At 39.7% G+C, this 13,323-nt stretch overlaps 1 protein-coding gene across 2 annotated transcripts; it reads right to left on the reverse strand.

Annotated features, from left to right (window-relative positions):
• Nucleotides 1–2,552: 2,552 nt before the first annotated feature.
• On the reverse strand, nucleotides 2,553–13,143 carry wdr45b (WD repeat domain 45B). Of its 2 annotated transcripts, none has more exons than XM_026177440.2 (10): nucleotides 12,893–13,143; nucleotides 11,778–11,852; nucleotides 10,351–10,452; nucleotides 9,775–9,862; nucleotides 9,408–9,502; nucleotides 8,945–9,135; nucleotides 8,752–8,837; nucleotides 6,167–6,268; nucleotides 5,914–6,035; nucleotides 2,553–3,882 (listed from the first exon to the last, which is right to left on the reverse strand). In XM_026177440.2, the coding sequence occupies exons 1-10, from the start codon at nucleotides 12,957–12,959 to the stop codon at nucleotides 3,776–3,778; spliced, it is 1,035 nt and encodes a 344-aa protein (XP_026033225.1). In that variant the 5' UTR covers nucleotides 12,960–13,143; the 3' UTR covers nucleotides 2,553–3,775. The 2 variants fall into 2 exon arrangements, with proteins under 2 accessions (XP_026033225.1, XP_026033226.1); XM_026177441.2 differs by lacking the exon at nucleotides 12,893–13,143 and adding an exon at nucleotides 12,417–12,450.
• Nucleotides 13,144–13,323: the final 180 nt, after the last annotated feature.

Consider the following 13,323-nt stretch of genomic DNA (forward strand, 5'->3'; position numbering starts at 1 on the left):
CTATATTTTCTGGAGCCAAAAGTGACCATATATGGCTAAGAAAGTGGGGGCATTCACTGCAGTTGAGCCAGGACCATAGCAGCGGTTGCTACTATGATAGCTCTCAGTGAAAAGCAGTGAACTCAACTGAACGACACAAATATTTATTTGGAACTATTGTTTTTGTTTTGACAAATGCATTATCAATAAAACATCTTAGTTGAAATGAAACACTGAAGACTTCCCTGTTTTTAGGGGTAACCGTGCCAATCAGCATGCAGCAACACACACTTGATGCCAACTGTAAATGATTACTTCATGTGTAGTTAAAGCTTCCATTTGTTTATGAGAAACATGGCTGCAGTAGCTTTAGCAGGACATAACTGTAAGAAGTTATTGCTCCAGAAGTGAAATAAAAAATGGCAGATTCAGTGGTGTAGCTCCAGGTCATGTTGCCAGGCAATTTAAATACTTAACTTTATCATACTATAGGGATTAGTTTGACACAAAGTTGCCTTTGTAGTGCAACCTCTGCTCTGGCCATTATTCAAAGCTTCAAGTTACACAATTTTTAAAATGTATCCATACTTCTATGACTTTCCAATTCGCACACTTTTTAGTAAATTTTGTGCCCAAAATGCTGATCTTGTTACCAAATGTATCCTTAAAATATTAGTTAGCTGCAGGGCCAGTGCTGATGTGATTAAAAACAGCAGTAAGACAGTCAACAGTTACACAGATTCAGTGTGTTACATGTGGTTTCCACGTCACAGTAGGCATGAAACAGCACATTATTATAACTGAAAAATTTTAAAAATTTTATTCACAAATTTAAATGCAGGTTTTACAATCATTCTGCGTGTGTAAGAAGCAGGTTGGCTTTTCAGTTTGTGCAGCATCCCTCCTGTAGTCAGTACCCGCCAAGTCCCGTGTATATTCAGCGTTACACCTACAAAAGTACAATGCGACCCAAAAAGTGACACACGTGATGTAAATTTTGCAATGAATCAACAAAATGTTGTCAAGCAGCTGACAAATGGAGAGAGAGGGGGGAAAACAGCACCCATTAACAGCGTGGCTTATACAAGTTCAACCGAGTTGGATCCACACTGAGATGTCCCATTTATGAATGAAAGAAAGAGGTCGGCTGCCGTCACGACTGCTCCGACCACTTTTTCTTTATCTTTGTTTTTTAAGTTAGTTTTCAGCGTTTCTAAATCGGCAAAATCATCACCATTGGGTACATTAGGTATGACAGTGACACTCTTGTTTCTATTGGTATACAATGTACTCACAATTCGAAGTTTTTAACTCCGGATCCGAGCTGGCCGAGTGAGATCTTACCCTTCATTCTAATTTGTGTTGTACAGTTATTTCATTTTTAACCTTAATTTATATTTTATTCCTTCCTAGTTAAATTTACCCTTTTTAATTTTTCATATTTATTTCCTATCTTATTCATAGCCTTTTCCTTTTTTGTTTTCTTTAGGTCACGAGCAGTTGTCCAAGCATTTCACTACATATCGTACTGTGTATGACTGTGTACGTGACAAATAAAATTTGAATTTGAATTTATGGCCCAACAAACAACACAGCACTTCACTTTGCATTAGCTGAATTAGCTTCAGAGTGAAGAGGTGAAGTTACTTTTACCAAAAATAACGTGGTGATCTTTAGGGACATTTCTGATTAATCATACTGGGCTGAATATTGAATACAAGTGCATTCTTAAAGCAAATTTTAAATGTTACAGTTGATCTCAGCTGCTGCTAGCAAACTTTTTTTTGTTATTTATTAAGGAAATATATTTGTTTGGCTATTAAGCTCCCTGTTGTGGCAGAAACATTCACTCAACATTCACTTTTAACATTTCAGCATTTTGGTAAATGTGGATTTTTTGCAAAAAGATTTGAATATTCTAGAGGTAAACAGAAAACTAAGGCTAGCAGCTAGTTAGCTTTTTCTTTTTTATATTAAACACATGCAAAAATAAATTTTCTATTTGAACACTTAAAGTTGTTTCATGACCTCAATTACTGAACTAGAAGGTGTTTATTAGAAGGGCTGGTTAGTGACTTGTTTTACTTTTCAACAAAGCTGTGCTAATTATTTCCACTCTTTCTGCTTTACTTAGCTAAACTGCTACCAGCCAAAGCTTTTGATTCACCGTACAGACTTAAGAGTATTACTCTTTTCACTGAACTCCCACTTTGAAAAAAAAGAAAAGAAAAAGGACTTTGCTTTCACAAACTGAACAAATTAAATAAATAAATAAATAATCAAAATGTGGAGATAATGCTGAGTCACTTGAATGCCAAGGCTTCATTATCTATCGGGTAAATGGGATGCTAAGACTAGAAGCCAGTTACCTTAAATTAGCATAAGTTTAAACAGGAAAAACTGCTAGTTTCTATATAGAGAAATTACAGTCAACTAGTCTTCTGTCATCCTCTTTTTGAGTTTGTAACAAGAACTAAATGTATTTATTGTCAAAGTGCAAAATGTGGGCCAAACCAACTGAGAAAGTATCAATTTTGCTGGAACTTTTGTTTTTACCTTTAGTGCTCGGGAAACTCTTTTAAACTCTTTTAATAACAACCAATAATTTTCCTTCTTTCCATTTGTGAAAAATTAGTGCCATTAAAAAAATGTCATGTCGTTTGCTACAATCAGTCAACAAAGCTGACATGTCAATATGTTCCTATGGCAACAAAACTACTACTACTAACCAAAGTGGTGTAAGTAACAGTGACAAAATGTGTTATTTTTACCCTTTTGTTTAAACAAACTGAAAAGCACTGATTGACAGACTTAGACACCTTCATCCAGACCTTATGCTAAGCTAAAGCTAACCAGCTGTGTTCTGTAGCTTCACATTTACCATACAGACATGTATCACTCTTCACTCAACAAGAAGTTAGATAACTATTTACAAATATGCCAAATTCTTTAAGCTGTGTTGATCAGGCAAATATAAAAAAAATCTGCAAAACAAAACAAAAATTAATAATTAAGGAAATTATGTATTGCACAATGTCAAGGACGAGTGATTTCTTTTGCTACTATTCTGTACAGTTTGTGAGTAGAAGTTCTGTCTGGCAGGTTGTGTATATACAATGTCTACAAGAAAATTTAGTAATACTAAGGTGGCATTCTGTTTGGGGCTGTAGATGTTTCTGCAGATAATTAAGACCAAAGTGAAGAAAAACAGTCATCTTCATTCTGATCCTGCTTTTAAACGCTTAGTATGGTACACTAGTATACACAAATACTTGATATATATGAGACAACAATATGTGCACACATACAGATTCTCTCCAGTTTCAGAGGCACTCCCTATTGTTAGGTCAGGTGGTGTTAGTTGACAAAAATCTCTAAATTCTCATTCTAACTATCAGAATCATCTGTGTGATTAAAAATATCCATCCTTTGTAAATTCCTCGGAAGACGTCTTAAAAAGCGGCAAGTTGTCCTTTCAAAAAATAACTTTGTCTTTTATATTCCCCTTGTGTTTTGTTTAGGAGGAAATCGTCCGTGTCCCTCAGTGCAGGTCGATGAAATCTGAATCACTGTTCATACCTCCAGCCAACCACCTTTCCATAGAGGCCCCCTCCCACCCCAAAAAATTCCTTTTTTCTTTTTCCTTGTTCTCCCTTCATTTAATGCTCTTTTTACAGAGTCTGTCAAGATAGCGAGAAGTGAAACAAAAAACTTCTCTAACTGCCTTGAAAATAAAAAGACTGTAGAGAAAAACAAAACAGGTTGTTTAATAGGAAGTCTGAAGAGAGGTCAAAGGTCATATTTTCTCATCGGTCATCTCCAGGAACTGGGCATACACATCTCTGGAACACTCTCCTTTTTGGTTGAACAGAAACTTGTAGTAGCTGCCATCAGCACAAATAGCTATAAATTGAGGAGAAGGAGAAAAAAATTAAAAATGAGTGTTTGTACCAATACCACACACAGAATTCACCACATGGTACTACATCAGATTAGGAAGTTATAAAAATTACAAAATATTGCTTTTTCATGATTGACAGACTATTCAATTCAATTTTATTTATATAGCGCCAAATCACAACAAAAGTCAGACATGACCAAACACTGCTCCTCAGTGAATCAGGCGCTAGCTAGTTTCCAGGAAGAGAAGGTGAATAGCTGATGGGTACCAAATTCACAAAGGCCTATTTACTTGACTCTACTTGGCTTTTAGGGTTTTCCATTAGGTGGTAGCACCTTACCAGGTACCTAGTAGTGATGTCACTGAATGAGTCATGAGAGTGCCTCCATCACAAGAATCAAACCTGCCACTTTTAAACCTGGCAATGAAGAAAATAGTCTGCCTTGCCATAACGACTCAAGGTGGTGTTCAATTGTAATTGAAAGCTACAAACAAGCAGAACAGAGTTGAGTGGGTTCTAGTGGAAAAGAGGCAAAAATAGGCAAAACTAAAATGTGTAAAATGACAGCATCTATAACTTATGTTATGTAAAGACTCTACAATAATACAGAGGAAGCAGAGAAAACCCCAACGATCATATGACCCCCTATTAGCGAGCGCTTTAAACAGGAAGAAACCTCCAGAAAAACCAGGCTCATGGAGGTGCGGCCATCTACCATGACCAGCTTGGGGTGAAGGAAGGAAGACGGGACAAAGACACACCATGGAAGAGAGCCAGAGAAGCAGCAGTACAACTAAAACTCAGTGACTGATTGTGCGCTTTGTGCCCATACAAGTCAATCTCACAAGAGTGAGAAAAGACCAATAAATTCAAACGTTTGTTGTGATCTAATGAGCTCTCTCAAACGCAACATCAGGTTTAGGCAATTAGGACACAACATGAAATAAAATCATAGCAAACTGTCCAAGACACCCATTTTTGTTCATCTTATTCCTCACATACAGAGTCTTGAACGATCAGCCCCACCAATCATATAGCACAGATTTCATCGTTTATTAGTAAATAAACCCAGTATAGCACTTCACTTTTAGACTGCAGGCTGACATATGGGTCCTAGAATTTCCAAAAGTAGAACTGAGGCAGAGTCTTCAGCTGTTCTTGTGGAACCATGATCTTCAGGGCACCCTGAATATCCATTATGATGCTATGGGCTTTGTTTTGACAGTTGAAGATAAAAGAACCAAACACTTAAAGCAAGTTTTTCGTCCATGGATTAAGCCATGAAACAACATGTGTGTAATCAAGCTGTTTTTTAATGAGAGCAGCACTTGAGCCTTAGCTGAAACGCTTAGAGCTGAAGTCATTTGTGGAACTACAATCTATGAGGAAATGTTAACGTGTCTGGAGCTGAGTGTGAGGAGGAAAAGAGAGAAGTCCAGAACATAAACTAAAATGTTTTTAAAAGAAAGATATAGAGAGACAATAAGCTAGCTACAATAAAAATACATTTTAAGACGATATTTTGTTATAGCCATCCAGAGTTGCTGTGTAAAACAGACTAAAATCAGTGCCATCCCTCCCCATTCTGCTGGTCAGATGATATTAAACTAGAGCTTTGTGGCCACAGAGACGCTGCTTATGTTTGGAGAAACAAGGAAGAGGCATCTAACCTATGGAGCACTGCCCCACAGAGTGAAACACGGTGGAGGTATTGGGGATGCTTCAGTGCATCTGGAACTGGGAATCTAACAAGGTAGAAGGAATCATGAAGAAAAAAGGATATGTGAAGATTTTGAAAGAAAACCTGAAGCAGTCAGGAGCAAAACTGAATATTCTTGTTTCTGTGTGCAAAGTAGAAAAATGCAAACATCCAAATCAAACTAGGGTGTTTGGAAAAGCTGTTAGAAAGCATTCACTCTGTTTAACAGGTTGGGGTAATAATTCTGTCCTCGTCTGCAACTGTCAAACACTGTTACATGATCAGACGATGAGTTGGACATTACAGAAAATATCACATGTGTCTGGAACCTACCTATGACGGCATTGGGCTCTGTTCCAAAGGCACACACACAGGGAGAGCCTGAGGGGACCTGGAACTTGGAGAAGCTCCACTTAGAGCTGAAATATTTAGGCAGGAAGCTGGCTGAGGCCAAGCTGCAGAGACAAAGATAAACAGGGTGTTTTAGGCTTTATGTTTATAACACTGCATCGGATTTAATTACTACGCAACAGATTCTTCTCATCATCCAAGTTCAGAAAAAAGAAACACTTAAGCAAAGACCAACCTTGACTGTTTGTTCCTTTTTGGGTCCTCTGCAGCAAATATGTGCACTGTGCCATGGTCACTGGACACACAGATGAGGGACGCGTCCTGATTAAAATTAATGCTGAAAAGACAGTAGACCAAGAAAATAACACACTTTCAGTGACTCAGATACACAGAGGGACAAAGTAAAACCTGCAAACTGGTTGCTCTATTAATGAGTGTGCGACACAGTAAGTACATTCCATTAAAGCTTTGCTAGACAGGCACTGAAAGATATAGTTAAAGCTTTCAAAACAGTACAGCCCATACCCTGATTTCTTCCTAAGACCAAATTATATGGGAATCCCTCCTGTAGACTCATCACCAGCAGGAGGGACCATACTGCCCATTCTGCATATTGTCAGGTGCCCTGTTCAGTCCAATCCCTGGCTATAGAGGCTGGGCTAGGACAAGGAACCTCACCTTTTGGTGGGAAAGGAACTTGAGGCAGTGTGTCAGGGTGAAAGGCACTGGCTAGATAATATTCAGTGTTCAACTCAAGCTAGGACCCTAGAACCAGTCTCTTGAACAGGAGCTGCGTTCCAGTCTGGAGCTGCATTCATTAAAAGGCAACAGGCAGTGATGGGTACCTCGGCTCGGCTCAATTGACACCCCTTCTCAACGAGAAGTCTGGGCTCGGGTGAGGCTGACTGCTGAAGATATCTACCTATTCGGAACCATGATAACAGGGTTCTGGCGGATCGGAGCTGGCTTGGCCCAGGCTTATCGAAGAATTAAGGAAGCGGAACCGGCTGTTCAAACCCCACAAGGCTGCCCGCTGGGATTGAAATGATGGGAAGAGGCGTGAGTTTCTCAAAATGGGCTCATTGAGTGCAGCACGGAGAAGATCTTGGAGAACGCACGGCTGCCGTGAATACTCAGAACAAGACCTCTGAGTGAAAAACTGGATTACATCTGGAGGGTCTAGCTCGAATAACACCTTTGAGCGCAAATTCGATCACATCTTGGGGAAGTGCACTGCGGTCGTGAGTTCTCAGAACCTGCTCTTTGAGCAAAAAGAACGACAACATCACGGAACGTAAGTTTGGATAACATCATAGAAAGCTCGCGGCTCTCCAACGGGAGATTGAGAGACCAGTGTTGGACTGTTAGAACAGCTTTGAAATTCATATGAGTTGTTCGCACTAAAGTAAAAACCATCATCACTTCATGCGGAGACCCTCTCGGCGCCAGCGGCGGTCTCAAGGCTGGAGCTGAACAACAACACTCTGATAACGACCGTGTTGAGTCTGTTCCTTCCCATTCCATGCAAGGCCACCTGGGTTGGCTGGAAGACTGTTTACTTAGCCTAGCAGGGCGAAGGACACTGTCTCAGCTGAACTCTGGACACGCACACACATACATATACACTGATATGCACACACTCATCCCCCCTCCCTTTCCAAACGCCTTCGACGCTTATTCCCTTCCGATGCTGACGGTGGATCAAGGAGACCAGCGCACAGGCTGCAGGCCCGGATGTACTGTCTAATTCGGCTGTCTCTAACCCTTTACCCACCCCTGTTGCTTGTCATGTGTTTCTTTGGTGTATTAAGAGTTTTTTCATGTGCTATGTGCAGAGGTGTCTTTTTTTCTGTTCTCAAACTGATCTCCCTGTTGGAGCTCAGTCTGGGGGGAGTTATTTTTTTCTCCTTATCTTTCCTCATGTGGTGCATTTTCCATTGTTATACCTCTCTGACCTGTCTTCCCCATGTGATGTTTGTGTAATGTATGTATGGTCAGAAGGGTAAGTCGGCGCTGGCAAAGGTCGGCAGCCTTAACCCAATTTCCTTCGGGGTCAACCTTCAGGATCAATAAAGTTTTATTGAATTGAATTGAATAACTGTACAGTTACAATGAAGGCTTGGTCCACATTGTTAAGTCCAAGCTGGACTTATTCCCAGCGGGTGGCTGGACCTCGACAAGAGCTGCCTTTTTTCTCTGATTCTTTTCATAATTTTTATGGACAGAATTTCTAGCATAGCCAGGTTGCAGACAACTTTAGTGGGCTCAGTATCACATCTCTACATTTTACAGATGACATGGTTCTCTAAGCCTCGAGCTAACCTCCAGCTAGCACTACGGCGGTTCACAGGAGAGTGTAAAGCGACAGGAAGGAAAATTAACACTTCCAAATCTGAGGTTATGGTTCTCAGCCAAAAAAGGGTGGAGTGCCCTGTCTGGGCCAAGGACAAGCGGCTGCCTGTGGAGGACTTAAGTATCTTGGCGCCTTGTTCACGAGTGAGGGAAGTGGGAGATTGAAAGACAGATTGTAGTGGTCCGCTGTGATAAACAAAAAGCTGAGCATAAAATCAAAGTTGTCGATTTATTGGTTAGTCTATGTTCCTACACACAGAATGAGACTGTTGATACAAGCAGCAAATATTAGCTTTCTCTGAAGGGTGGCTGGTCTTTGACTTAAAGATGGGGTAAGACGTTCAGCCATTCAACAGGAACTCAGAGTAGAGCAACTAGCCCTCCACATTGACAGAGCTAGCTTGCTAACTTATTATTTAATCATTTTGACATGTTTCTCATGCTGTTAGCATTGTGCTAAGCACTTACCAGTAAATGTTAGCTGCCTGTGAGCCTCGTCTTAGCTCCTGTATGAGCTGACCTGCAGATGTGTCAAAAATTCTAATGAGTGTCCCCTGTGGAAATATAACACAGAACACAGGTTAGTAAGAAATACAGCAAAATACACAACTGAAGGAGTGTCCCTTTACTACTACTTTACTTAATTTTCTAAAGTCCGTACTTTCTCTGATGCAGTAGCTATTCTTGTGCCCTGAAGGTTGAGCGCTATGCAGCACAGTGCCCCCTCATGGGCAGGGATGTCAACTGGAGGCTTCTCTGTGTTGGCAAGGTCCACAATCTGTACGTGGCCTGAATGCGTCCCAGGAAAGGCCAACAGAGAGTTGTTGCTGTTCGGACACAGCACACACAGACCTGAGGAGGACAAGGAGAGAAAGCGAGCAAGTGTTGAAAATGTCACACACCTGAAGAACAGTACTTCCACAAAAAAAAAAAAAAAAAGATTTGTTGCTCTTAAACAAAAGGAACATTTTTAGCCACTGAGCTCAGTTTTTTTTTCACTTATTCTTTTGACCAGAGCAGTAGAACATTTGGGACTACAGTTTTGGTGATTAATACGTTTCCAAAGAATCAGCATGGTTTAATAGCTTGAGCAAGTCACAGTTTTATTCAAAGGGTAAACTGACCTTTGGGATTGTAGCAGGTCTCAAACACATGTAGCTGATGTGGGTTGTGGGTAAAGGTGAACACTTTGATCATTGAGTCAAGGACCACCACAATCCTAAGAACCAGGGACAACCGACACACAAGCAAAAATGTAAACTATTAAGTAATGCCAAAAAAAAGGAAAAACAAAATTTAAGAGTTCATTTTTTGGATTTAAATCTTTATCAGCCTGTCTCACTGATGTTAAGATCCTTTATTTTATTCATTTACTCTTTTTTTAAAATGGAGTGTGAATAAAAACAACCACGCTATCAGCAAACAAAAAGATCAGAATACAAAAAAGAGAAACAAAATCATTAGAAACTGCTGCAATAATAACTGAGCTACCTGTCACGTCGAAGTTTCACTGCTTTTACTTCTGTTGAGAACTCAATCTCAATGACAGTCTTCTTCTTCAGGTCATCCCAGATCATCACTGGAGAACAAAAAAGCCGTCACATATATAAAACATACTGCATGTTCTACAGGAAGTGGCATTTTAGTGTTGCAACATATACAGCATTTAACAGACCTTAGTCATACTGTGCAAAATGTGAAAGTATGGTGGAAAAGTAAAACAAAGGGTTATCTGCCTTGGACCTGGAGATATCCCACCAAACTGATATGTGTTTTGCTTCTTTTCCATTGTAATTTCTCAAAACATTACTTTAAGTACTAACAGCAACATCCCACTGAAATCCATAGTTAACACCCTTTGGAACAAAAGCTGCAGAGTGGACAGGTGAATGTATGCATTTATAATCTGTGGCTTTTAGTACAAATAGCAAACAGGTGAGATTCTCACTGTGTATGACAGAAAAAAAAAGAATCTTTCTTAATATCTAAAAGTGATCATTTGTCAGATTACAGGACTGATTTAAATCCAGTATTGACAGTAAAGCAAACAAAGCTGACAAAACATACCTTTGTTAGTTGGGTACTTGGGTTTCTTGCCTCCTCCCACTAGTGCTAAATAGTTACACCTGAACAGCATCTCCACGTGGCCAACCCCACCCTCGAGGAATTCTGAAAATGACATTAATGGGCAGTAATGTAAAATACTGTAAAATACAGTAAGTGACAGTAGTAGGTAAAAAGAAAAAAACAAACAAAAAACTGCACTGCTTGCAGTCTCTTAACTGTGGGTTAGCTCAGAGAAAGGAGAGACTGCAGACCTAAAGCAGTTAAATTTGAGTTTAAAGAAGTGCAGGTCATGTGCTTGGTCACATGCTGTCTTAGCCATGTGCTGGGTGAAATGTCCTCCATGTTTCAGGACTTGCAATGCAGTTACAACACTGACTTCCTGTGAGCAGCATCCGCCAAGTTCTAACAATTATTTTGCCTTTGTTTTAAATCACTGAACTCTACACTGTATGGTATTCATCGTTTACATCCGATTTAATAATATAAGACTTTCACTCAGATACTGTTTTTCTCTTACTCGATTTTATTGAGCTATACATTGTTTGGCTTTTTTGTGTTGTTTTTACTGCTGTAACACAGGAAATTACCAACTTCTGTGATAAAGCATATCTTATGATTTATTATGTACTAAGAAAATTATTTAAATCAAACTGTAAAGTAAAAATATATCATCACTCAATGTGCCTTCTCATGCAGACAGCTGTATGTAAAGATCTCTGGGTTTCCCCACACATGGACTTTAGTAGGGTGTGTTACCCAGCTATAAAGAAGGCTCCCCAAGTGTACTCTGATACTGGACAATGCCCTCACTCTTATTTTAGGGTCACTTGCTGCTAGACAGCCGGTTCCTGTCCTTCCTATCCAGGCTTTTCAGGGTGCTTTTTTGGTGGTCCTCATTTTCACTCAACTGTCTTGAGTCTTGCAATCAGATAGACTCCAACTCCACAGTCTTTGACTGCAGCCGACAATCCACTTTCACAAGGAATGTCCATCAAGAACTGCAAAAACTGAAGGGGGGCTACTGTCACCAGCTGCAGCCCATGATGGTAGAGGATTTTACTGGAAAGGCAGCACTTATACTCATATATAAGTATGATACTTTTTAATATTTCTAACAAAGTATGGGTGCTTATCCATTCACGTGAACAGACAAGTATGCCCATTGTTAGTGTTAGTCCATTTTTATTATATTTGTCCTCTTCAAATTAAACTAAATCAAGGAATTCTTGTGGAATTTCTTTTCAAAGACTGTTTTCCTGTCACTGACTTCTTTTTAAAATGGTTTAATATTTCCACACTGCTTCTTCTAATCCATTATCTAGTATGTGAGCAAACCATGCAGTGACTGTAGAAAATAGTATTTACAAAGTCTGAGGCGTAAAATCCCTACCAACAAAAAATATGACCAATCTTTGCAGTCATGTTACCTTGTTTCTCCTTCTCTTTGAGAGGATCCGTGTTGTACACACGAAATCCATTCTCCATACCGCAGGCAAAGCATCCTGTAGAGAGACACCGAGGTCAAACAGCAGAAATCACAAGATGAACACAAGGTTAATCCACTGTTGTTGCCATACAATGTGGTTCTCGTAAATGACTTTACAATATCAGGTCATCTCAAGATTTACAGTAATGAGAACGCACTACATGAGGACACTGGGAAGAATGAGATGCATAGACAAGTGCAGCCCTTATATAGAAAGTGTTTGGATCTCTTCTGGAATTCATATGAAACTGCCGCATCATATGTTGACAACGACGACAGTGACGTTTAGTGCCATGGCCCCATAGTGTAGTAACAATAAGTTAACTTCAATCTTCACAAATGTGGCTGACGAGTAACTTTAACAAAAGGTTATGATAGAATCACACTCCAACTTTACGGCCTGTGTAAACGTTGGTGGGTGGGGAGCTAGGAAAATGTCGATTTAACGTAAACTACAAATGAACAACATGTTATCTGTATTTTAGAAAATGGACAGTCATAACGAAAAACTGATCACCGGGAAAGCTAACATAAAATTATGCAATTAAGGTGCATTAATGTCGGTTTAACGTTCATTTACCGAAGGGAGCTGTTAGCATTGCTTAGCTAACACTTGCTGACACCCGTTGTGGTCACAGTAATGACTAGTGCGATAAAAACTTAGCTTATATTAGCATTTGTGCTAAGTTTAAATACAAATCAGTTAGTTAATTTCCTCGTTATAGAATTCGACCATTTTTTATCATGTCTGTACCAATTTTTCTAGTTTCTAATTAAGACTCGATAACTGGTTAGCTGAAAACAAAAACGCTAACTATTTTTCGGATAGGTTAGCCTAAGCTAGTATTAACGTTGAGCGCTTAAAGTTAATGTTTCAAGAAGAGAGAGCACGTAGCCATATTTTCACAATGGACTACAATATGTGAACGTGAAAAACTGCAGTTGTTATTTTAGGTTTTATATTTGAAGACGCTGGCTCAGTAGTGATAGATTAGCATCAACGATGCTCCCAAATCACGTTTGGGAGGACAAACCCCCCACCACGACGCTTCATACCATGATCCTGGTTAAATCCAGCATAGAGGAGTCCATTCCCGTGCGGATTTGAAGGCAGTAAATTCATTATTGTGACAGAACAACCGAATGCCAAACAGCGGTAACAAGTTAATCCAACAGCTGCTGTCTGAGAAGCTAACTGGCTACCATTCCTCCTGACTGTGCTGAATAGGGAGGAGGAAAACAAACGAGGCTGGTTCCTTCTCAGGAAGCGCTGTCACCAGTCGGGAGATCAAAGAGGGTTTGCACCATCCGCTAGCGCATTCAAGAGACGAGAGCAAATGCTGAAATAATTGCAAAAACTTCGTTTTTACTAAATGTTGCTTTCCGACTTAACTAATAAGCGCGTTTTTAAGATCCAAGGGAAAGTCCATCAATATGTAATCCCATCCCATTCTATTGCCCTACAGTTATACGTAATATATACCAAG

This window comes from Astatotilapia calliptera, chromosome 8 (genome assembly GCF_964374335.1).
Source record: "Astatotilapia calliptera chromosome 8, fAstCal68.1, whole genome shotgun sequence".
Lineage (NCBI taxonomy): Eukaryota > Metazoa > Chordata > Actinopteri > Cichliformes > Cichlidae > Astatotilapia > Astatotilapia calliptera.